The sequence below is a fragment of the Empidonax traillii genome, unplaced genomic scaffold (genome assembly GCF_003031625.1).
Source record: "Empidonax traillii isolate 1590-97213 ecotype Southwest subspecies unplaced genomic scaffold, ASM303162v1 scaffold882:size376633, whole genome shotgun sequence".
Taxonomy (NCBI): Eukaryota; Metazoa; Chordata; class Aves; order Passeriformes; family Tyrannidae; genus Empidonax; species Empidonax traillii.
The window spans coordinates 18,238-43,734 of record NW_020956075.1 but is presented as its reverse complement, the minus strand read 5'-3'; the positions used below and the strand labels follow the sequence as shown (position 1 = coordinate 43,734).

General features: G+C 50.6%; 1 protein-coding gene across 1 annotated transcript; it reads left to right on the top strand.

Moving 5' to 3' along the window:
• Positions 1-6,600: 6,600 nt before the first annotated feature.
• Positions 6,601-23,803, top strand: RPIA (ribose 5-phosphate isomerase A). Its single transcript, XM_027902492.1, is given in 10 exon segments — positions 6,601-6,723; positions 6,725-7,078; positions 13,059-13,119; positions 15,204-15,259; positions 18,970-19,029; positions 19,737-19,801; positions 20,179-20,247; positions 20,741-20,882; positions 21,372-21,471; positions 22,570-23,803. Coding segments are annotated over 10 exon segments (1,089 nt in total). The 5' UTR covers positions 6,601-6,639; the 3' UTR covers positions 22,668-23,803.
• The last annotated feature ends 1,694 nt before the right edge of the window (positions 23,804-25,497 follow it).

The window sequence follows — 25,497 nt, the reverse complement described above, 5'->3', positions numbered from 1 at the left end:
CGCCCGGTAGCGGCGGCTCCGGGCCGCCCGCCGCCCCCCGCCACAGCAGCACCGCCAGCAGCGCCAAGGCGGCCAGAGCGCTGCGGCCCCGCGGCCCCCGCATGGAGGGGCCCGGCTCGCCCGCCGCCGCTCCCCGCTAGGACATTGAACGCCGCTGTCGCCGATGTCGCTGTCACTGTCGCTGTCGCCGCCGCGGAATGGGCGCCCGCCGCGCGCGCCGCCCTGCCCGCCGCGCCCCGCCCCGCCCGCCACGTACCGGCACGGCGCGCGCGCCCGCCCCGCGGCGAGGCGGACGCGCACGCCATTGGCCCGGCGGCACGCCGATCAGCCCTCCCCTCCGCCCCGATTGGCGGGAGGCGCGGCGAGGGGGGCGGGACGGAGCTCGGGGTGTTTGTCAACAGAGCCCGCCGGGCCAATGGGAGCCGCGTCGCGCTCGCCGCCTTCTCCGCCCGCCACGCCGGCCAATGGGCGAGCGCATGATTCACCGGGCCGCCTCGCCATTGGCTGCCGGCGGGCGCGCGCGGGCGGTGTGGCCCCGCCCCTTCCCCGACCGGGCTGGAGACGTGGCTGTTCCTGCGCGCGGGAGGGGCGGGGCCAACGGAGCGAACCACCCGGCGCGGGGGGGCTGAGGGGGCAGGGGGGTGGGCGGGGAAGGGGAAGGGCCCCCCCGGAGCGGGATGGACTCGCCGGGCAGGAGCGGCGCCCCCAGAACCTTTGGGAATTGGGATGTCCGGGGAATTAAGGGAGTGTGCGGGGAGAGACTGGACGTGGCAGCCGGGTATTGCAGAGATCTTGGCCAACCTCGTTGATTCTGCAAGTCCCAGGTGAACCCCCCTCAGGTGACACCCCCCCCCCCCAGGCGGTCCTGTGATCCCACACCAGTGTCCATCCCAGGTGATCCCACACCTGTGATCCCACACCTGTGATCCCACACCTGTGTCCATCCCAGGGGATCCCACACCTGTGCACACCCCAGGTGATCCCACGCTTTTTGTGTCCGTATTCAGCCCTGTGGGGGTAGTTTATCAAGCCACACCTTTATCGTATCTGTAACAAACCAAGTTAGTTACAAACTTTACATTGTGAGGCGTCTCCTCCTGCCCTTAAATTACAGTTTCCTGTCCCTTTTTCCAATTTTTTTTTTCAGCACTGAATTTCAGAATATGGAGATTTAGGGTGTCGTGTCCATCCACATCCAGGGTAGGAAAGGCTGTAGGGCATCCCTAGGTGTGCCCCCCTTTGCACAGGGGGTGACTGTCACTCACAAAGAGCACACAGCGGATTCCTTTCCTTCCCCTGTTTACCTGTGCACACCTGAGATGGGTGGCTTTGTGTCTGGCTGCCTTGTGAGCCAATCCCTTTATCCAGACCCAGGTTACCCCGCCGTCCTGATGGTGCCACCCAGCTGCTGCAGATGTTGTCTGCAAATTGCATTAGGACTGATTTTGTATTTGCTTCCAAATGACTGATGAAAATATTGATTAAGTACATGTGTGGTACAGCACACATGATCATGGAGGGTCCCATTAGAAGTAGCCTTATTCAGTAATGATTTACAACCACTTCTGAAAAAATAATCTCTGTGGCCAGTGTTTCATGTATTCATAACTGATGCTTTATAACTCTGTTTAATTAAAATGTTGTGCAGTTCTAAGTAAAAATCCTTTTAAAAGTTTATTACACCTTCCAGAGGAAAATGAATTATTTGTTGTCCTTTGGAAGCATGAAATGAGATTTCTATTAGACCTCTGACCAGCCTTACTAATTCTTTAATGAGTCACATAACACCCTTTTTTGGTATTTATCCAGAACATTATCCATAGATCTAATGTTATTGGATCTACATTTACTATATATCATCTAAATGCCTTTCCTGAAGACAGACACCAACCTGGCACGTTTTTAGCTTTCTAGAATTGCCCTAATATATCAAGGTTTACTAAAGAGGAACATCAACAGGCAAGGGCTCTCTGCAGTCAGCTGTTTCTGTGCTCCTGGACCACAGTTATCCCTAAAAGACTGGAGCTTCACTTGGCTACTAATGGACTGAGATCTATTAAATCACAGTTAAGTAATCCCACCACGTATCTTCCTGTTTCTTTACAAACATAGATCATAAATGTTCAATGGACACTTCTGCATTGTTATTGACATTTTAATCATGTCCATCTAGTAATGGGCCAGAAACATTACTGGGGTTTTCTCGGATTTAGCCATGACAGGTATGGATTTCCTTGGATGTGCTTCACTTCCAATAACTACTCTGCTTCTCATAACTTCTCATTTATATCAACACTTTTTTATTTCCTGCTTTCTCAATTTTGGCTTTTTTTTTTTTTCATTTTTTGTCACTCTTTCCAGTGCACTAATAAAACAGGAGTTGTCAATATATTTTCTCTCTTGATTTTGAAGTTGTGGCTCTTTGATCGCCCAATGGACTCTTTAAAAAGAGCTTGCAATTTCCTTTTTTAGACCTCTACCTAAATTTTCCTTCCTGCTTGCACTCTTATGGAGTGAGTTGAAAATACAGCTCTTTTAAAGGACCAGATATATGCAAAGTCAGGTCATGAGCACTGCTACCCTGCCAACCACTGAATTGCAACCCAGAGGTTTTTGTTTGGGTTTTTTTACTTACTTCATTATAACACAGTCCAAAAGAATTTACCTTGTGCCACATGCCAAATGGCTCGTGTCATTTTTAGTAACTTAAGTGACATTTTATTATTTTACCCATATGGTCTTGTGCTACTATTTTCTTTATTTAGCTAACTCCTCTCTCTTGAGTGTCTCCCTGCTCATATGTTTATAAAGAGTAATCAAATTCCTTGTTCTGCTAAGCAAACCAAGCCAAGGGCTTTTATTCTCCCCTCACACTTTTGGCCTTCTGCTCTCACTTGCCCTCCCCTGCACCTGCCTCCACTTCAATTAATTTTTTCTTGCATAGCGATGTTTTGAACGGTCACGTTGAAGGGTAACTATTTAAATTTTAAACACCGTTATGTTTTTGGGGTACGAAGAAAAGCTTGTCCTGTGCCATGATTTTTACAGTAACTCATCTCCTGTCCCACCAGTTATTAGAGGGACTTAAGAGGCAGATACACCACAACCACGTTCCAGAATGTTGGAATATGCCACAAGTAGATTTGCACTCCTACCTTTGTGCTGCTTCGTGAAGGTTTATTTATTATGCTTCAGGCAAGGCAATAACAATCATGAGCAAGTGTCTCTCCCTCACCCATAAGCGTGACCTCATTTTCCTCTGTTACCTCCCACTCCCCCGCCCCACATCAGAGTCTTCCAATTGCAGCCCTTTATTGTAGGGAGGCTCTAAGAATTTTCACCAAGTGCACGTTTTCTGCCAGACTCCTCCCAGATTCCTTAGCACCGAGGAATAAGGAATAACAATCAGAATGTAAAAGCTCTTGTTTTTCTGTTTTGGAAACATTTCTCTAAGGGACGGACAGTGTTATTCTCGAATCCTTACGACAAACATGGCAACACAGCCTTATAATTTTCTCCCTCTGTATTAAAAATTTGTGCCAATAAAACCAAACTTCCTGCTTTTTGCAAAGCATGACTCACATCCTCCATTCTGTTTCGACTGACTGACATAAGAGATCTATTTCAGTCATATGACAATAACTTTGAATCTGACTAGCCACTTATGTGGAAATCAAAGCCTGTTCTTGCAGGCTGGATGGATGTCAACAGGAATGGTGTTTTACCTAACTCCACTGAGGATCTGCCTGCTTTTCCCGAATAACTCGCTCTCGGAACATCAAGGCACAGCAGTGAGAGCCCAGCATGCCACCTCGTGGCTGCCCTGTGCCCAGGGCCATTCGTAGTGCCCTGGAACTGGATCATTTATAGCCTCCCTTTTCCAGGAGAATTCAGACCATATGTTGTAATTAACATACCAGCACCCCTGCTGGAGTCTTTTCACAAGCAGAATAAACCCAAGTAATTCTTCATCCAACAGATCAAACCAGAGACAGGCAGTGAGGCAGGTGTTATTCAGAGGAAATATCACTGAACTGGAGTTTGCAGGATAAAAAATTAGGTCACAGGAATGTAAATTGCTGGGATGTGACAGGCTTGGGGTGCTGCTGCCAACCAGAAAGAGAGTTTATCTGGGAAGATGAGTTAGAAAGGCAAGTGGTGGACCATAGGAATGCTCCTTTTTGAGGACAGTGTCGTTTTAGGCTAGGGTAGCTTATAGTGGTTACAAAACTCCCTGTCAGGGACATATATAAGTTTGACTGACCCAGTTCAACCTCACTCACCTGGCAAGAAGAAAATGATTTTTTTTCTGCCTGCATGGCGAGGTGAGTCAGCACAGGGTCATGGGAATGCCAGAGCCAGCATAAACTCTGTACCCAGGCTGAGAGGGATGGTGGCTGAAGGGAGCGAAGAGCAGGATCTTCCCTTTGTGTCAACAGCAAGCTGTTATCTCAGCTACCATGTAATTTCCTACCATGTAATTTCAGCCTCAGATGCAGAATTCAGCACCCAGAATCACTGTCACCCTCACAGCTTGGTGGGCTGAGCTGCTCCGTTCATCAGAGTGGAGTTTTCTTGGGGTTAACACCTCACAGGTACCACCCTGTTTAACAAGCAGAATGTCTGTTCAAACAAAGCAGGTTCAAACACCTCCTAATAATGAAGCAGGGAGGGTTTGAGTTAGCTCTGGGAGAGGCTTTGACACGGGGCAAACACAGGCTTGTACAAAAGGACTCGAGGTGTTTGCAAACAGAGCTGCTTGTCGCTGAAACTCACAGAAAATCCATTTTTAAAATGTCCAATGCCACGTTTTTGTGCATAGGCAAGGCTCAGCACACCATAAATGAAAGATTTTCTGCCTTCGCCGGAGCTGTAACTCACCAGCAGGTTCAGATAAATTGCTAACAGAAAGCCCATTATGTAGAAGTGGAAATGTTTGTTTCTCCCCATGCAGAGGTACTGCAAGATGTATTTCACGCCAAAACCATCAGCTGTTGCTGTGGGAATATCAACAGGTTTATGACCCCACGCTCTGATGGGATTTGAGAGATGCCCACCTGTAGGGATGTCCTTCCTGAATCAGTGTAAAATGACTGTTCTTTGTTTCAGGTAGCAGTCAAATATTTAGGATACTGAATGGAATAATCATAGAATCATAGAATGGCTTGGGTTGGACAAGACCTTAAAGACCACCAAAGTTCCAACCCCCCTGCCGTGGGCAGGGACACCTTTCACTAGACTGGGTTGCTCAGAGCTCCATCCAACTTGGCTTTAAACACTTCCAGGGATGGGGCAGCCACAGCTTCTCTGGGGAACTTGTGCCAGGGCCTCACCACCCTCACAGTAAAGAACTTTTTTTCCTAGTGTCTGATCTAAACCTACTCTTTTTCAGTTTGAAGCCATTCCCTCTGGTCCTGTCACTACATGTCATTATATGCCTTCCCAAAATCATTCATAGTCTCTCCCAAAATCCAGTCAGCTGTTCCTTCACTTTTACCCTTATTGCACCATGGGAGAGTAGAGTGCTTTGGATCCGTTCTCTCTGAGTATACATGCTGGTAGATGTGCATATTTACACTTTAAATGGGTAACCTGCAGGAAAGATCTTTGCCAGACAGCAGAAAACACCGAGCCACTGTATAGAACCACGTGCTGTTCTTAATAGCAAGTCACCTGCTCGGTACAGAAAGGTAAGGCCTCACCACACTGAGATAAGCCTGGGTAATGATAATAGAGTCTTTGTTGAAATCCCACCCCATTGTTCAAGGACTGGTGTGTCGGCCCAGGGAAAACAAAAGGAAACGTTTCTAGTCCTTGAAAATCACAGCAGAATCACAGAGGTTGGCAACAGAACAAGCCATCCATGCACAGAATTTAAAAAGAGAAGTCAACAGTGGCTTTTCTCTTGTGCAAATAAAAAAGATTATTCTCTACACCACTGTGGTCTGACCTTGGAGTGAATAGTAAGGGGTAAATACCTGCAATTCTCATTCACCTTGGTGGGATTTCAGCCTGGAGAGAAATGAAGTGCCTAGACTTGGTACTTATGTGTCTCCGAGGACTGAAAATGCTGGTGCAGAAAGACTTCAAGGTTGATCTGCCTTTCTAACACGTTTCAGAAATAATTTCAGCAGATGCCAACCCAGGATAGAGGGGGAAAAATATGGTACATGAAAAAAAAGAGTCTGTGTGCTTCAGGACAGGACACTTCCATGGGGTTTCATCCTGATCCTCCTGCAGGGTGAGTGAGGGATTAGTGAGTTATGGTTGTAATGTTGCTCAGAGGACTGGTGAAGTTTTTAATTTCACAGAATATTCCAAGTTGAGAGGGTCCCACGAGGATCATCACATCCAGCTCTTAAGCAAACGGCCCATACAGGGATCAAACCCACAAACGTTCGTGTTTTTTTAGCACAGTGCTCTAACCAGAGGAGCTGATCTCAGTTTTCACGTTCATGTTGCAACTTCCGAAAGAAATCATGCTACAAAGTTGAGTAAAAGTCCAAGAAAGGCTCTTCCTCAACTTCGTTGACACCTGTGAGTTACAGTAACCCCCGGGGGCTCAGTGCATCGCCTGGGCCGTTCAGGGGCTCCCCCCGCCATCCCCTCTCCACCCGCATCCCCTCCAGATGGGACACTATGCGGGAATGCCTGAACCCCTCCCGCCCGATGCAACGATACTTATACCCGCGCATACATCGATGCAACAAGTTGCTCCGGGGAACTGTCGGGCATTGTGGGAGCTGTAGTTCCGCGGCTCGCAGCACTACAAGTCCCATCCTCCCGGAGGAGGGAGAAGGAGGAGGCGGTGGCGGAGGAGGAGGAGGAGAGGAGCCGGCACGGCCCAGGCCTGCAGCCCGTGAGGAAGAGCCCCCCGGGGGCGGGCCGCGGCGGCATGCGGCTCCCCGGCCGGCTCGCCCTGCTCCGCAGCACGCCCCTGGCTGCCCGGCCGCCGGGGAGGCTCCGAGCGGGGCGGGCGGCGGCGCGGCGCGGCTTCTCCCGCGGGCGGCTCGGCGGCACCATGGCAGAGGAGGCCAAGAGACGGGCCGCCTGCGCCGCCGTGGACAAGCACGTCCAGGTGAGGCGGCCCCGGGGATGCTGCGGGGCACGGAGGGACTCGGAGCGGCTGCCCGGGGGGACGCGAAGCCTCCCGGGGCGCACGGGCGGACCCCGGAGTGCGCGGAGGGGCTGCGGGCATCCCCACAAAGCAGAGAGTGGCTGCAGGGTGCAGGGACCCCTCTGAGCACAGAGCGGCTCTGGGGTGCAGGGACCCCCTCAAAGCACAGAGCGGCTGCGGGGTGCCTGCCCCGATGCAGGCAGTGGCCGAGGGGCGCACGGAGCTCTTCCAAGCGCACGGAGCGGCTCCGGGACGCCGCGACAGGCTCTGCGGTGACGGGACCCCCTTCCTTCCCCCTCGCCCGCCAATACGCGGAGCCTTGTAGGGGTGAAGGGAGTCCCCAGCACATAGACTGGCCCTGGGGTGCAGGGACAGGCGCTGGGTTGCCGGGACCCCCCAGTGCAGGGAGCGGCCGTGGGGTGCACGGAGCTTCCAAGTGTACGGAACTGCTCCAGGGTGCCCGGACAGGCTCTGGGGTGCCGGGACTCCCCAAGAGCACAGAGCGGCTGTGGGGTGCAGGGGGACCCCCCAGTCCACGCGGTGGCCATGGAGTGCACGGAGCTTCCAAGCGCACGGAGTGGCTCGGGGGTGCCGGGACAGACTCTGGGATGCCGGGACACCCCTCCTCCGCCAATACACGGAGCGGCTCCGGGATACCGGGACAGGCTCTGGAGTGCCGGGACAGGCTCTGGAGTGCCGGGACAGGCTTTAGAGTGCCAGGACAGGCTTTAGAGTGCCGGGACAGGCTCTGAAGTGCCGGGACCCTTCCCCGCCAATTCATGGAGTGGAATTGGGGTGCACGGAGTCCCCGGGAGACAGAGTGGCCCCGGGATGCCGGGACAGGCTCTGGGGTGCCGGGACCCCCAATGCACGGAGCGGCTGTGGAGTGCATGAAGCTTCTAAGTGCCCGGAGCGGCTCGGGGGTGCCGGGACCCTTCCCCACCAATTCATGGAGTGGCATTGGGGTGCACGGACTCCCCGGTAGACAGAGTGGCCCCGGGGTGTTGGGACAGGCTCTGGGATGCCGGGACTCCCCAGTGCACGGAGCGGCCACGGGCTGCACGGAGTCTCCCGGGGCATGGACGGATCCCGGGACTTGCGGAGCGGCTCCGGGCGCTGGGACAGGCTCTGGGTTGCCGGAACCCACAGACCACGGAATGCACGGAGCGACTCGGAAGTGCCGCGATCCCCAAAAGCACCGAGGGGCCACGGTGTGCAGGACCCCCTAATGCAGGCAGTGACCACGGGGCCCGCGGAGTTCCCTGGAGCAAGGACGGACCTCGGGCTGCGCAGAGCGGCTCCAGGTGCAGGGACAGGATCTTGGGTGCCGGGACCCCTCAATGCACAAAGGGGCCGTGGGGTGCACGGAGCCTTCCAAGCGCATGAAACGGCTCCGGGTGCAGGGACAGGCTCTGGGGTTCTGGACTCCCCAGTGCATGGATGGGCTCCGGGATGCACAGATCCCCCAGCACACCGAGTGGCCCCGGGGTTCAGGGGTAGGCTCCGGGCTCCCAGGACCCTCCAGTCCTGGAAGCAGCCGTGAGGTGCCCGGAGCCTCCCTGCATGAACAGGCTTCAGGTTGCACGGACCCCTCCAGTGCATGGAGCAGCCCTGAGGTGCATGGATGGGTTGTGGGGTGCACGGACGACCCCACTTGCAACATGGACAGTCCCGGGGTGCAGGGATGGACCCTGGGGTGAACGAACAGAGCTTCTTTCTCCTTCGTTTTGGACTGTGCTCCTTTAGTTGGCAGAAAGGGAGAAAACTACTTTTCCCTTCCCCAGTGATCACCTCCCTGGCAGCAGCTCTATGGCTTGCCCAGCTCAGTACCAGGCACGCCGAATTTGGGGTAGCGTCTTGCACCTCCAGACTTTCACTGTGAACCCTCCTGTGAGCTGGGCTCTGGTGGGAGTTCAGGCTGATGCCGTGCCCTGCTCCTTCTCCAAGTCCAAGTGCTCTGCTGCTGCACCCCATTTCTGAGCACCCAAGCAACAGCCCCAAACCAGGGAGTGGTGTCCTGTCCTCTGCGGGGAGGGGAGTGCAGCAAGGGGCTTGAATGTCAGATAGGACTGGAGCTGCTCGAGGTTTGGCACAGCCCGATGGTGAATGCTTGGAAGATCAACGGTTAAAGTCCCACAGGGGTTTATCGCAATGTTTTCTGTGCCAGCCCTTTCGCAACAGCAGTGATGAAACGGGCGAGGAAGAGTTGCTGCCAAGGAGTTAGATATTAGCAGTTGGGGGGGTGGGGGGAACTCCCTTTCTCTTCCTGCTCCCCCCCCTCTCTCCCCCACGGGGTTAGTGTTTTGAGGTTCAGTTGCTGAGGGCTCCCTGTATGGCCTAAAAATGTTTGGCTTGTTTTCCAGCCTTGTTCCTCTGAGCAGTCTGTCCCTGCCTGAGAGAGAACAGCCACATGCTGAGACCTCCCCCCTGCCAGGCTGACTTGATCAAAAGTAGTTTGTGGGATGGGGGAGCTTGGGGGTTCTGACAGTTGCATAAAAATCCCCTTTCTTACCCAGGGCAAGCAAAAATTGTTCATTGAGGTGTAGCAGAAGGAAGTTATGTCAGGGGAGGTTTAGGCTTGATGTTAGAAAAAGGTTCTTCACACAGAGGGTGGTTGGGCAGTGGAACAGGCTCCTTGGGGAAGTGATCACAGCAACAAGGCTGGCAGACTTCAGGAATGATTTGGATGATACTCTCAGGCACATGGTGTGACTCTTGGGGAGGATCCTGTGCAGGGCTGAGGGTTGGACTCGAGGATCCTTGGGGGTCTCTTCCAACTCGGCATATTCGGTGATTCTGTGACTTGGGTTGCAAGTTGTGGAGCCAAGGCACAACAGCTGTTGCGAGTTATCCTGAGCGGGATATGCCTTTGATTTGGGGTAAAGCCAGGACTTTTGGACTTTTCCTAGTGAGATAGCTGGCCTTTGTGCTGTGTTATGGTCAAGCAAACTTAGGATAACGTTTCTGGCTGTGTCCCAGCTGACTGAAGTTCAGTGCCCAGCTAGTGACACTGATTAAGTAAATTAGGCAGTGTCTGGGGCAATACCCTAATGCTTGTTGAGCAAGTTGGCTTCAACCAGCAGTGGAGAAGCAGGTTAGAGTCAATGTCAAAGAGTTGGATGGTCTTGTCTGTCAGTTTGCACTCTCAGGATGCAGTTGCCCTTTGTAATGAGTAAATTTATGTTTGGTTGTTAGAGTTATCACTGTTAACCGAGGGAGCAACCTTATCTCCGAAAACAAAGCCAGAGGCTCCCTTCCTTGCACAGCAGGAATGTGTGGGAGAAGCCACTGACTTCAGGGTTTGGTTCTGCTGCACAAATCTCTCTTGCTTAATTGTGCTGTAAATCCGTGGCACTGGAGGCTTGGTACTGGTACTGGGTGAGGCTCCTCTCTTGGCATCCTCCTTCACACCCATCCCTGCCTGTGCCAGCTCAGCAGCTCCTTGTGCACTCTGTGGCAGGTGTAAACCTGAGGGTGGATGGGGGGATTAGGAGAGGAGAACTTGTTTCACTCTATTTTTTTTTTAAATTAAAGCCAGCTTGTGTACCCACAGCACTTGTCCACGGACAGCTGTGGGAGCGGAGTTTCTGAGCTCTGCAGGAGACACTGCGATGACCAACCTCAGAAGCCGTGGGCTGGGTGGCCATGACGGCTCAGAGGAGCAGGGCTGCCACAGGGCTTGGGGCTTTAGAGCTGTAAGCTGCTTGGGGAGAGCTGGCTTTGCATTTATACAACACCTCTGAGGGCAGGCCTTGCGAGCGCCTCCGTTAGAAATGAAAATACGGGTGAGAACCCAAGGTCCTGCTGCCCCAGAGAGAACTGAGCAAGCTTTGGGCTTTGCTCTATATTTATCTCTTGCTTTTAGCAGGAGCTCTTTGCTCTCTAATCTTGGAAACTAGCACTGGACCAGTCCGCCCCTGCGCTGATACCGCTCAATGTGCCTCGCCTTGTCAGCTTCTGTAATGCTGTGCAGTGTCTTTAGGCCCTTGGGTTAGCTGAGAAAACGCTGTGGTTGCTGCCAGCTTCACCCATACGTGGGTCTTCAGCTGTGCTGTGTCTCAGTGCCTCGGTTTTGTTTGCTGGGGTTTTGGTAAGCCATCTGAAATGTAATTTTTTTTCACGAGGTGCCGCTCCTTCAGTGCTCTGCTTCTTGCCAGTGTTTGCCCTGCTCCTGTTTTTTAAAGTGGATGCTTTCTGGTTGGTTTTGTCCCTGGGGTTGGAGCTGAGGAGGGAGAGCTGGGAGCTGTGGTAAGGCAGGGGTTGTGACAGCACCAGTTTAGACTGACTTTAAACTCTTTTTCTGGGGAATCCACTTCACCCAAGCTCATATCACCACCTGAGGGAGGGTGCTTCACCCCTCATCGCTGATAAATGGATGACCTGGGACCCTGGTGAACTCTTCCCCTTTCATTGCAGTGGAGTGGCTGATGCTGAGGCTTTCCCCATCCCTTTAGGGCACCCAGCTGCTCCAGGAAGCTGTCCCACCCTACAGAAATGAGGGCAAAGAGAAGAAACTGCCCTTTCCCAGGTTGAAATGAGTCTCTTGGGAACACTGGTACTGCCCACGTCTGTGCAGCTTTGCTTGCCCCTTGGCTGGCCATGCTTGGCTCTGCCTGATGGGCTGGTGGAACTGAGAAGCCTCGGGAGCTATTGGGTTTCTGCTGGCAGTGCTGCAGGTGTGCAGCTCTGGCCTGTTGCTTTGCCCATCTTTTGCAGAGCTGGCGAGGGCTGAGGTGTAATGTGAGTCTCTGGTTTTGGAGATCTGTTTTCTTTAAGCTTCTTGCAGAAGCAAGAGAAGTGAGTAATCCTGGGGGAGCGTGACCTATCTGGAGCTCCACCTTTCCAGGCAAATCAGCATGCCAGAAAGACTTTAGCTGGTTGAAGTGCTGCAGATGTGGCTTTTTCCACAACTGCCAAACTCTGGATTTGCTGCACATGGGGAAAGAGCTCCAGATCTGCCCAGTGTCCAAGAGATAACACAAAACAGCTCTGGGCCTGCTTCTCTAGCTGGCTCCGAGTCTTTCTCATCTGAAGTCTCTGTAGTGATACTGGGCCTCTTTAAGTCAATTTAAGCTTTGGATCCCATCCAAAGGAAGGGAATTACAGTGAAAATGGGAAGAGTGCAAGAGGCTACAGGGAGTGGGAGACTAAGCTGATAAAAACCAGAGATTTGTGTGGCAGTGGAGACGTCTTGCAGAAGTAGCACAAGTGCACCCATCCACCCTCAGCCTGCAGCACCTTTTAGGAGTGTACCTGTGTTACAGATGAGACAGTAACAGTCCTTCTTAAACTAGACCATAAGCAGAGAAAGGCCAGGATGGAGCTGTGGTTAAAATTTGATCCTCTTCATCACGAGCTGCCAGGATCACCCACCTTCCAAGTGTTGCTGGACTCTCATATAGGCAGTTTTACACTGCCTGTTTTGGAGAACAGTTTTTATTATCCACAGGAACAGCTGCTGCGCTCTCTGCTTTGGCTGCTGGTGCATCTGGGCTGTTTACTAACAATACAGTTGGCAGCAAACCCAGGCTTTTACTGTTCGGCTTCCTCGGGAGATGTTATCTTGAGGTTGTTTCCGCTTCTTCCTCTGTGCTGTTTTTCCAAACTCCCAGCTTTCTGGCGGGAGAGGATGGATGCAGTGCCAGCAACTAGCCATGAGTGTGCACTGAACACCCCGAGATCAGGGCAGGGTGGTAATTAGCAAGCACATGTTTTTTTAATGAGAGGGCAAGTTGCTTAAAACCCCTTGGCCTTGGACCACGGCCGTGCCCTCACTGGCACAGTGTGTTCCCTTCCTTGCCTGCAGCGTTGTGTATCGTCTTGCATCTCTGGGCAAGGCTCCCCTTGCATGTGTTTATAAGATCAGTTTTACCAGGAAAAGCGGACAGCTTGTGTGCTGAGCCCCCAGTAACAGCTCTCTCTGTCTCTCTTTGATTTGCAGAACAATCAAGTTCTCGGGATCGGAAGCGGTTCTACGATCGTACACGCGGTGCATCGATTAGGTAGGGTGCTCCCCTTCCTGGCCCTCCCACCACAGACAGTCCTCTTGTCCATCTGCCCCAAACTACTTGAAAAGCACACTAAATCATCTGGGTGCTGACCTATAGCTCATGCCTCGGGTCATTGCGGGGGATGTTGTTTGCCCCTTGTTTGGGACCGCTGGGTTCTCCTTGAAGCTGAAGGTTAAAGCAGGGCTCCAAATTTATGGCATAGAGAGTCCTGAGGAGCTAATGATTTGCCACCTGTTCTGCCCATACAGCCAGGAAAAGCGCTCTGCTGGCACCCACCACAAACTGGAGCTAAACTCCTGGGTCTTGTTCCAGCTTTGCCCAGCTCTGCCCAGTGCTGACTTGCCGTATGGCTTTGGGCCATGCAGCTGCTCTGCTTCCTTTAACCCGTTCATCTGCAGCTCACACTGCTTCCCACATTCACACTGAGGGGCCTGCTGAATGAGAGGAATGAAAATGAGGAATGTGAAATCCTCCTGCATTTTATTTACATACCCTGCAACTGGGTTTATCTGCTTGCCCCTGGGGACAGGTTTGCTCAGGGTGTGATTCAGAAAATTTCAGTAAGAAAATTTCAAGTGAGGCAAGTGCAATTTTGCAAAGAGAGTATGGGGGTTAATTATCCTCACGCCTCATTACAGAGTGTGCAGAGGTTTAAAGTTCCTTTGCAGGGCACTCTCAGCCCCAGGGCAGATCTGCCTGTGGGGGTGCTGAACCTTGGATGTCCTTGGATGTGGAACAGAGCAGCTGTGGGTGCCATGGCAGGTCGGGAGTGCAGGATCAGCCCTGTTGTTCTTGAGGGTCTTGCTTAGACACAGAGGGGGAAAGAACAGAATCATAAAGGTTGGAAAAGACCTCCAAGATCATCGAATCCAACCATTAACTCATCACCACCGTGTTCACCACTAAACCATATTCCCAAGTGCTACATCAACACATATTTTAAACACCTCCAGGTATGAAGATTCCACCACTTTCCTGGGCAGCAGAGTTCAGTGTTTACCACCTGGGTGGCTCTGCGTGGCTGAGGAGTCCCTTGGTGACCTCCAGCTGCCTTGGGCAGAGCCATCCCACAGCCCACGTTGGGCTGAGCACGGGGCATCTCTTGTCTTTGCAGGGACACAGCAGGGCTGGTGCTGTGCCTGTCCCTTGTGGCACCCACTGGCCCCACGCTCTGTGTGTGTGTGTGATAACCCTTTAATTGTCTGGGAGCTGCAGTTCAGCCTTCTGGGTTTGGCTCAGTGTTGCAACCACTCCTGCCCTCAGCACAGAATGAGCCTCTAAATAAGTGGGTATTGTATTTAAAGAGGAGTGCCTGTTCCAGGCTGCAAATTCTGGCTTTTCAGGCCTCCTGACTGCGTTTGCTCAGGGATGTGGCTTGTAACGACATACAGCCTCATGTGTTGCATCTTCAGTCCTTCCAGCAGCAGCGTTACCTTGGCTTGCTCTGGTGCTCTTGCTGGCTCTCGGGCTGTTGGCTTGTGCCTAGTATTGTAATTACTAAAATAACATTTTGTCCATAATGATATCTTAGTAATAGATTTTAGTCATTTGAGGTTAGCCTCAGGGAGGAAATATTTCCTTCCATTTAATGGAATACTGTACTTTATTAGTCCTTTCCCTGCCATATATTTAAACGTTCTATAATAAATTAATGTGATGTCCCCGGGGCAACAAGCCAGCAAACCTTTCAGACAGCTGCTGGAGCTCTCTGTTTACGTGGGGAGCAGCAAAAACCTGTCTAATGGAGTGAGAGAGGGGAGTGGGACTAATTTTCCAGGTGAGGATTTGCTGATGGGGCTCCTCTGCTGCTGGAGACATAAAGGTTAATGGCTCATAGTGGCTTGGGCTGAGCCAGGGTGGGTGTTTGAACATTTCTGGCTATTGAAACTGAGCTCCAGCCTAAGCAGGGTGGCACCTGTTTGCATTTTGAGCGTGACTGAGTTATTTGCAAGCCAAGCAAGTAATTGCAATGAATCAGAGGGGCTGCTCCAAACTGAGATTTCTTAAAGTGGAAGTTGGTGTGTTTTTTCCTTCTATAATGAACAAACCGAGGCTTCTGCTTTTTTTCCCTACAGCTGAGCGGGTTAAAGAGGAAAACCTGACAATTGTCTGCATCCCTACATCTTTTCAGGTGAGCACTTTCCTCCTTTGCTTTCTGCTATTCCACTCATGGACTGAGTGGATCTTCCCCTTAGTGAGTTAACCCAAAGCGCTGGTGAAAGCAGTCGTGATGCAGCCTGCAGAGAGATCCCATGGAGGTGATGGTGCTGTGTTACCCTGACCTGAACTCAGGGATGCCCTAGGGCTGGGAGGTGTGTTTTGAACCATTGTGGTAAGGCTGGTTGTGTCAGGGTTGGTGTGCGGCTTCCTCTGGATCCCACTTGCAGAAAAATGCTGTTTAGTGGTGAACCAGACTTGTAATGCAAAGCTCACTGGAGACTCTTTGAGTCTGTATCCAGCCCTGAAAGCTGTAAAGAATAATAGTGAGCTTCTCTGTTTTCAGGAGGAGCTTAAAATGCATCAGCTGGATTTTATAAGAAATAGCAGAAGAGAAGTTGGCTTAACCTTTCCTTGGCTGCACAGCTTTTGCAGGAATTGGCTCGTACTAAGCCAGATGTAGAGAGGTTTGCAGGCAAAGGGGGAACCTGGCTTGGTGGTGATATGCAGAGCTGCTGGGAAAGCTGCTGAGCTGCTTCTGTGCCTTTGACAACTAGCTTTGGTCTCTTTGCCTCAGTTCCCTGAGGTGGGAATCTCCCTGTGGGCAGGGAGAGGTGACAAAATGGGGACCACTACGGGGTTTTCAAGGCTGGGTGTCATTACCCTGCTCAAGGAATTGGGTGAATCCTTCTCACAGACCTGGTTATGGACCTGGGGGTTATACTATTGTCCCAATTATATCACTGTGAGGAGACTCTAGGAGTGCAGGAGAAGGTGCAGAGCTTGTGCTATGAGGTTTTCAGGAAAAAACTGAGTGGGTAAAGCCCTGAGCAGCCTGGTAGCTGACCCTGCTTTGACCTGGAGGTTGGATAGAGACCAACCTGAATTATCCTAAAATCCTATGAAAACTTAACATCCTCTTGCCCTGCAGATGTTTAAATGTGAGTGTGGAGTGAGAGGACTCTCTGTTTTCCCAGCTGTTGCAAACATCCAGTGGCCAACTGAGGTATAATGCAAGGTGCTGCAAAGGGCAAAAAGTGAAAAAAAAAAAAAAATTTTTTTAGCCTATATCAGTACTTCTGTTGCATATATAGACTGTGGTGAGAGTCTTGTCTTCAAACTTGCTAAAATGATTCCCATCCTGTTATATTCCCACCGTGATACCATGTTCCCTTTAAACCTAGGCAAAGTGCTTTGAGTTCAGCCTGTAGGTCTTAAAGAAAGTTGATGAAGCTCCTGTAGTGAACACGAGCTGGAGCCTGTCCTGCCTTGAAATGTTGGCGTAGTTCATTTAACACTGCAGAGTTTCTTACCAGTAAAACAAAAGGGTTGCTGCTAAAGGGAAGAGATAGACCCACAGCCAAAATCCCCAGCATGGGGCTGCCCCAGATCTTTTGCAGTCCTTTAGACCTCGACCAGTTCCTACTGAAAACGTTCCCGGGTCAGCAAAACAGCATTTTATTTTCACTACGTACAGGTGTAAATGGCTGCCTGAGGTCACTGGCAAGGAAGAATTGGTTTCAGTGGGCTTTTATACTCCTCCCTTCCCTGTTGTCAGGTTGGGTTATTTCCATCACCACCAGTAAAGCTAGAGCCGGGGTAAGTATCTGTCCCTTGGCTTTTGCGTGGTTTCTTCTCACCTGGACGTGTGCCCAGAGCACGGAGTGGGACTGTTCCTGGCAAGTGCTGTGCAGTTACCACCACTTTTTCCCCCAGTTGTGGGAGCTCTGCTTTTGGTTCCTGGCTGGTCTGCTCCCGTTGCCTTGCAAGCAGAGCCCGAGGAAATCCAAGACACCTCGTTTTCACACTTGCTGACTCTTAAGCCTGTTCAGGATCTGGCCTGCATGTGCAGCACAGTGTTTTTCGATGCTTTCAATTCCCAGATCCCTGAAATCTTCTTTACGTGGGCACCATGTGATGAATGTCAACCCACTGATTTTTATTCCCTCAATTTTGTGAGTCCTTAGGGCCCCACAGCCCAAGGGTGTTAAAGCTGCATGCTATGAAATGCCATGATAAACTACTGAAATCATGCCTCGTTGCCAGGAGTACCACCTGCTAATTCTAACGTTTCTGGGATGCCAATACATGTGACTGATGCACTTTGTTAGTGTTGGTGGGTAAAATCCAAGGGAATCAGTTGATCCAGGCTGTCACACCGGGGTTTCTTGGTCCAGCTACAGCATGGTGGCAAGTTTGGACTCGAGCAGAGTCTGTGCGAGGAGGGAGTCTCTCTTAGATGATGATTTGTTACACAGAATATTCAACCAATTCAGGATTCTGCAGATGACACCAAGTTGGTTGGGAGTGTTGATCTGCAGAGGGATCTGGACAGAGATGGGCTGAGGCCAATGGAATGACATTCAACAAGGCCAAGTGCCTTTGGTCACAACAATCCCATGAGAGCTCCAGGCTGGGGGAAGAGGGGCTGGGAAGCTGCCCAGCAGGAAAGGACCTGGGGGTGCTGGTCCATAGTGGCTGAACATGAGCCAGGAGCGTGTGCCCAGGTGACCAAGAAGGCCAAGGGCATCCTGGCTTGGATCAGCAATCATGTGGCCAGCAGGACCAGGGCAGTGATTGTCCCCCCTGTGCTGGGCACTGGTGAGGCCTCACCTTCAGTGCCGTGGCCAGTTTTGGGCCCTTCAGGGCAAGAAGGACTTTGAGGTGAAGTTGCAGCCAGGTGGGGGTCGGTCTCTTCTCCCAAGTAACAAGTGACGGGACAAGAGGAAACAGCCTCGAGTTGTGCCAGAAGAGGTTTAGATTGGGAATTAGGAAAAGTTTCTTCATGAAAAGGGTGGCCAAGCACTGGAAGAGGCTGCTCAGGGCAGTGGTGGAGTCCCCGTCCCTGGAGGTATTTAAGAGGTGTGTAGATGTGGCACCTGGGGACAATGTTTAGTGGTGGCCATGGCAGGTCTGGGTTAATGGTTGGACTTGCTGATATAAGGGTTTGTTTTTTTTTTTCATAACCTGAACGATTCTGTGATTCCCAGTTTAAACTGAGGGATTGAACAGCTCTGGGCACTCTGTGATATGTTGCCACTAGAGGGAAATACACAGCCACTTCAAGAAAAGCAGATGAGAGCCACCAAGTAGCTGTTTCAGGAGCTTCCCACACTTTTTTCCACACTTTTGAGTTGTGCTTTTTTCCTTTTTTTTTTTTTTTTTTTTTTTTTAGTTTATTTCCAATATGAAAAATATTTTCATTGTTGGTCCCACATTGCTGTGGTGTAAATTTTTAATTTTCTTGCTCACATTTTTCAGCCAAAGGAGATCAGAGAGACTGGATGAGTGCAAGGGAGAATGATTTGCAAGCTGAAACAACACAGGACTCAAAAATTCCATGTCTGCTTTAGTGCTTAGATACAAGGGATTCCCACCAAGCTCATGGGGCCTCCTGCTGTTTAGTATGAAGAGATCTGAATCCAGGAGTCCTGTTGCACCATCTGAGCATTTTTATTCACATCAGCAGCAGGGTTTTATTTCAATTAAAGTCCTCTGGTCTGGAAGCATCGTTTTCTCCTCGCTGTTCCTGCTGCTGGCTGCAGCCCCTCCACCAGCTCAGAGAGGAGCAGTGGAGCTCTCCCAGGGAAACTCCATCCTTGCTGCAGCAGGGCAATGACACCACAAGCCTATTTTCCTTTCCTGCCCCTGGTAAATGGTGTTTGCTGTCTTCTTGGTGCACAGGCCCGTCAGCTGATCCTGCAGAACGGCTTAACACTAAGTGACTTGGACCGACATCCAGAGGTAAGTGGGAGTGCAGAGGTGAGACCTCACCTGACCTTCCTCTCACCTGATCCTTCACAAAGCATCAGGCTCCTTTGTCCTCCCCTGAGGATGAGTTTGGGCAGCCACACTGCAGAACATGAGTGAGAACTCGTGAGTTAAAACAAGAGGGAATGGCCTGAAGTTGCACCAGGGGAGGTTTAGGCTGGATACTGGGAAAAATTTCTTTGCTGAAAGGATGGTCAAGCTTTAGAACAGGCTGCCCAGGGAAATGGTGGAATCACCATCCCTGGCAGTGTACAAAAAACACATAGATATGATGCTTAGGGACATGGTTTAGTAGGGACCTGGCAGTGTTAGTTTAATGGTTGGACTCCATGATCTTGTCCAAACCTAAGGATTCTATGATTCTAACTTAGTTTTTTTCCCCCAAGCCTTAGTGTTGTCTTAGTTCTTGTCCCTTTAGATGGCAAGTAGGCTGCTGGGCTGTGCTTTCTGCAGGTGTTAGGCATCTCATCCCGACTGAGGCTTGCTGGCCTGAGGCAGGGATATTGTGCTGCTGGACTGTGGCCAGGGTTTTCCCCGGGAAAATCTTGCCTGCTGGTCCTCAAATGATGCTAGAGGATGAAGTGATGTGCCTTGCAGGGCCAGCAGTTGGTTGTGTGTGGTTTCTCTTCCTCCTCTTCTCACATGCCTGTGGTTTAGAGTGGCTGCTCCTCTTCCCACAGCTCGACGTTGCCATCGATGGAGCGGATGAAGTGGACTCTGACCTCAACCTTATCAAAGGTGGCGGGTGAGCCCTGCTGTCTGTCTGTCTGTCTGTCTGGGCATGGGGCTGGTGGTGGGGGGGCCTCTGTCTGCATGTGGATCTCTCTCTAGGGTGGGCTGAAGAGGCTGAGGGGACCCTGGGTTGGGCTGGAGAGGCTGATGGGAGCCTGTGCAGGGCCGTGTGTGCACCCACTGTGGGAGATGGCCCCTGACCAAGGGTGTGTGCAAGGGACAAGGGGGATAAAGTGATGGGTGAGGATGAGGAGGATAAGGGGTGGGGCAATGGCAGCACCGAAAACAGCGAGCACGTGGTGGAGGGGACTGGTCTTCGAGGCCATCAGGCACAGTGAGGAGCAGTCTGATGTTTCCTGGTTTTATTTTTATTTTTTTCCCCCCTTGCAGTGGCTGCTTGACACAGGAGAAGATAGTTGCAGGATACGCAAAGTGCTTCATTGTTATTGCTGATTACAGGTGAAAATATTATTATCATTATACCTCTGGGAGGATTGGATGGTCCTGTGTTAGGCCATTGTTTTCCTTCCAATGGGTCAGGGGAGCAGGAATAGGTGGAAATGAGCGTGGATCACAGTGCTTCAGCAATTCATTTTATCTTTTTTCCTTAATTTTCAACTTAGCAAGCCTACTTGCGAGTCAGCAGAACTTGTGGGCAAGTGTCTGCTCTGCTCTCTGAGCTCAGTGATTGTCGGCACAGGATAAATTTCCTGTTCTGTACAGACAGCCATGGGGCTGTGGAAAAAACAGCTCCTGTCCTTGTCCAAAAAATGTCAAAACAGAGCTTGTGAGTGGATAGAGCATCATGTATTAAACTGGCTCATCCTGCACATGGGCATGTGTGAACTGATCACTGTTCCCTCCTGGGTCTTGTGCCTGAGGGTTTGCAGGAGGGACTGGGATGATGTTAACTAATGTCCAACACCAATCCCACCTCAAACTGTGTCCTCAGGAAAAAATCAGAGAACCTTGGGGAGCAGTGGAAGAAAGGAATTCCGATTGAAGTCATCCCCATGGCTTACGTCCCTGTCACCAGAACCCTGACCAGAAAATTTGGAGGTGTGGTGGAGCTGCGGATGGCTGTCAGCAAAGCGGTGAGTGTCCCTGTCAGCCCTGCTGCCCCAGAGGAACCACCTGAACGTGGGCAAACGGAGGACCAGAGGGTCTGGCCTGTCATCTAGTGAAATTCTGGGCTTTCACTCTCAGAGAGGCATCCTGTGTTATTTCTCCCAATTATATTTTGATTAATGAACTGTGTGTTTGGGTGTTCAGACCTCACTGAACACCTCTCTGGCTTATGTCTCCTAAGGAAGCATCGCAGAGCAGGGAGCCAGAGGGATTGCCTGTCTGGGTCTGACCTGCTGCTCTGTGGGGATGTTAGGGTGCTAGAGGGCAGTCTGTGCTGCCAGAGGGGGTCTTGAGCTGGGGGGCAGCTCGTGCTGGGTGATGGTTGTTGTGGACTGCCCCTATTTACTTGAACGATGACTCCAAACCGTTGCAGTCCCAGTGAGGGCTGTGACAGTCCCTGGCTGAGCTCAGGAGATAAGGAGCTCATTGTCATGACAACTGGGTTTACTTGCCAGGGCCCTGTGGTGACAGACAACGGGAACTTCATCCTGGACTGGAAGTTTGACAAGGTTCATCAATGGAGTGAAGTGAACACCGCTATAAAAATGATACCAGGTAGTTTCTGTGAATTTTTTAAAAAACACAAAAGCTGGCTAAGGGTTGGTCTGTGCTAGGTAACCTGGACTGTGGGAGCTCCCCTCTGGATACAAGGAAAGGTGTGTATTGTGTTTCCTACCTTTCTGTGTGTTCCAACTTTTGTTTCTACTTGAGAAATCTGTCAGCTGAACTGGCACAACTGTACCCACAAAGCTTTTTCATACGGTGGTGAAAACCTGGGGTGATGCTGGTTGATGTTGACACTGTTTCCCATTAGACACAACAGTCCTGTGCTCTTCCTTACTCTCCTTTAGAGTAAGGTGCCCATTTAGAGTTACTTTTAGTGGAAACACTGGTGGACTCTGTGTTATATTTTCCAGCTCCGCATCCGATTTCCATTGGGAAGCCCTACAGGCTCACTTTGCTGGGGGGGTGCAATGTATCCAAGTTCTTGCTGTGCAAAAGCAGCAGTGGCTGATCACTCTGTAAACAAAACAGCCTCTCTACAAGGACTCCTGCTCTTGTCCTTGTCCTCCCTTTCTATCCACCTTCCTGGCCTCTGGCCGTGTCTCAGTGATCACTGTGAAGTTCTAGTTCACCCCGTAATTAAATGCAACCGCAAGTACATTTGCAAATGGGTGACAAATTGCAGAGGTAGCATCAAACCTGCAGAGTTTTAACATTTGAACAAGTGTTATCCAGGTGTTCTTCAACGGGATAGTCTTTCAAATGAGTTTAAAGGTAAAGTGAATGATCCTGTGGGCGCATGTGTAGCTTCCTCTTGCTCCTGTGGGTCACCAGGTGGCTGAAAATGCCTCACTTGTGGTTGTGTTGCTGTAATGGGGGTGGCTGGAGTGGTGTGAACATTGAGGGATTTTTGGGAATTGTTTCTCAGTCTCTGGAGAGTTCCTCCAGCAGCAGGGGGTTGCCTGCATGGGAAAGACTTCCTGGAGGCTCCCCGTGTGGCTGATGGAACATCCACCACTGTTAGACACTTCCCCAAACCTCTGGTGGAGACACTGGTGCCTTTTAATGAACAAAACAAGGGGCAGAGCAGGGGATGCAAGTGAAAGGTTGGCTCTGGCATTAACCAGCATGTGGCCTCTTGTTCCCCAGGTGTGGTGGAGACGGGGCTGTTCATCGACATGGCCGAGGTGGTGTATTTTGGGATGGAGGACGGCTCGGTCAGCGTGAGGGAGAAGCAGCCTCGCTGACAGGGCTCTGCTGGCTCTGCTTTGCCTTCAGCCCAGTTGGATTCAGCTGTTGTAAAGGTGCCAACCTGATGTTTTGCCTTAACAAGCAGCGGTTATCGCAGGAGACCGATGGGAAGCTGATCAGAATCCGCTGATGTGTTACTGAATGTCTTTTTTTAAAAAAAAAAACAACAGACAAACGAAAAAAAAATAGATTCTATTTCTATATATATATTTTTACTTTACAGGAATGTTGTCTTTTTTTAATGAATCATTTAAACAAATTGCTTTAATGTTTTTATTTTATTTTCTAAGAAATACTTACCAAAAAGAATATTCCCTGGTTTTGTGTTTGGGTTGATTTTTTTTGTTTGTTTGTTTTCTTTTTTTTTTCTTTTTTCTTGAAGAGAACTTGAACCCTTCTGGTTGCTCGCAGGGCTTAATGATTGAGGTCAGGAATACAATCCTAATGCATCATTCCTAACCACCCTGGCTGGGAGGGTGACGTGCATAACAGGAGCACATCCAGTTGGGACCTGCTGATGCCTTATTTGGAACCTCTTTGGTTCGGTATTTTATGCCTTTTATTTTTCTATACTGCTGTTTTTTAATAGTTCCGGATGTCTGGTTGTCCTCTGTGCACATGACAATTCTCTGAGCCTAGGGTGGTCTCTACATCCCCCTCTCTGGGACACTGATAAGGGCCTTTTCCTGGCCTCTATATGGAGGAGACTCTCATCCTTTGAGCCAAATTCTGCTCTCATTGATTCAGTACCTCTGATTAAAGTCTGTCCTGTAGCTGGAGATGTTTGGGACTTAATCCTTGTAAACAGAGAGCAGAAGTGGGTCCTTGATGAAGTTTACAGGAGCGTATTTTAATAGCTTAGGGCAGCGTGGAAAACTGTTCAGGGGCAAATGATTTGGTTTGGAATGAAGGTTAATTATCACCCCTCACAGCTGGTTGATTTGTGGAAGGATGCAGCAGAACGCACAGGAAAACGGAGTCTTCCTGCCTCAATTTTCCACATGTAGCAGGAGAGAGACACTCGTTAAATATCTCTTTTTCAGTGTGTAGGTGCTTTGCATGGTTCTGATGTCGAAATGCAAGCCCTCTTTTTGTGTTTTAGACACTGAAATAAAAGAGCTCTTATACCAGACTCGGTCGTAATTTGTGTCTTAAAGTAACTTACTTCGTGGACAAGGGGGCAGATCATGGCCAGACAAACTTCTGCTGTAATTTGCCCTTTACAAGTTCACCCTTGTGCGTTTGATTTCTTTTTGCTTAAGGTAAATACATTATTTACAAATAACCTGATTATCTGCTCAACACTTGTTAACTGCAGTCCTTGCTTCAATAGGGAATGTCTTAAATTTACACATCTAAAACCTGTGCATCTAAATGCAGATCCTTTTTTTTTTAATTATTATTTCAAAAACGAGCTGTTTTTACATCTTTTACATCTATTCTCTTTAATTCTGAAGCACTTGTAGCAAGCAAATGGGCTGCCAACAACTTGCTGGAAGCACTGGAATATCTCTTCCCATAAGCCTGGTGCTCCAGGAGCCATTTGCAAAGCCACAGCTCTTGCCATGGGCTGTTTTCAGGTGCTCTTGGGCTCCTAGTGCAACCCTGGGTAAACAGAGAGCAATCGAGCATAGCTTTGTGCCCAGGTGCCTTCTCACTTAGTGCTGCTGGAAATGAGATTAGCAGGAGCAAAAGCTGCTGTTGACCCTCCTCTCTCTGAAATCAAACAGCTCCTTCTCAAAAAGCCGATAAAACCATTACTGCACCATTACTTTCTGGCCCTGGACCAGCTGTGATCTCACTCAGCTTTGTGCTTAGCAGGGTCTCCTTAGACCTAAGGCTGCAAGTAGCAGGTCTGATTCTTGAGCTGCCTTTGGGTGCCTGGGGAGTAGGTGGCACCTGGGGGTGCTTTTGCCAAGAGATTCCCCTGCTGGAATGGGAGTCTGTGTGGGCCTTGGGCTGGGGGTTATGGGTACAGTGTGCCACTGTACCACACAGATGGAATTAGAATGTCTGTGTGGAGTTACATTGCTGGAATGCCAGAGAAGATTTGGTGTCTGAGCCAGTTCTGGAGGCTTTGCGCAGATTTCCCTTGTGCAAACTCCCCCAGCCCACACTTGCAGAGTCAGTAGATGGGTTTTTGAGTTAAGGGGCTCTTAAGGATGGTCTGATCCTTCCCCTTTGCAGGCTGTCAGGCTCCCTGACCTGTCATGACCATCCACATCTTCATCTGCCAGCACGTGTGGGGCACACTTAAGCGTGGTGCAGGGAGTCCATCCCCTCCTGGGGTGGCTTTGGCATGCCCTGTCCCTGCCCTGTCCCTGCCACAGCCCTGCTTATGCTGATGCTTAGCTGCCTAGCCATGAGCATGTTTGATGAAAATTAAATGTACAGGCAGCAGAGGTATTTCTAGTCCCTGTTTTTTGCTTTTCTAGGAATTATTACATTTTTTTTGGGAGGTAACAGTTTGTAGATGAGCATGCCATGGTAGGTCTCCAGATAAAGGCAGGCACTCGTGAATTCCTCGAGTGGGAGCAGCTCAGCTGTGCCCTCAGCTGCCCCCAAGAGCTCCTGGGCTTGAGTTTTGCTGAATTTGATTTTACCACCTTGGCTGGTTTCACTGTGGGCATTTGCTTTGGACTTTGTGGTTTTTTTCAAGATTCTCTTCAAAAGAGCCTTCAGAGGCCTTTAGAAATGGGGCTGCCAGTTCTATCCCACCCTGCCCCCTTGCACCCTGGGAAGAAAAGCAGGGACATATTTTTAGAGGATGGCATTGGGAAAATGTGGTACCAAAAGCAGGTGGAAGGAGGTGTCCTTTTAAAGCCT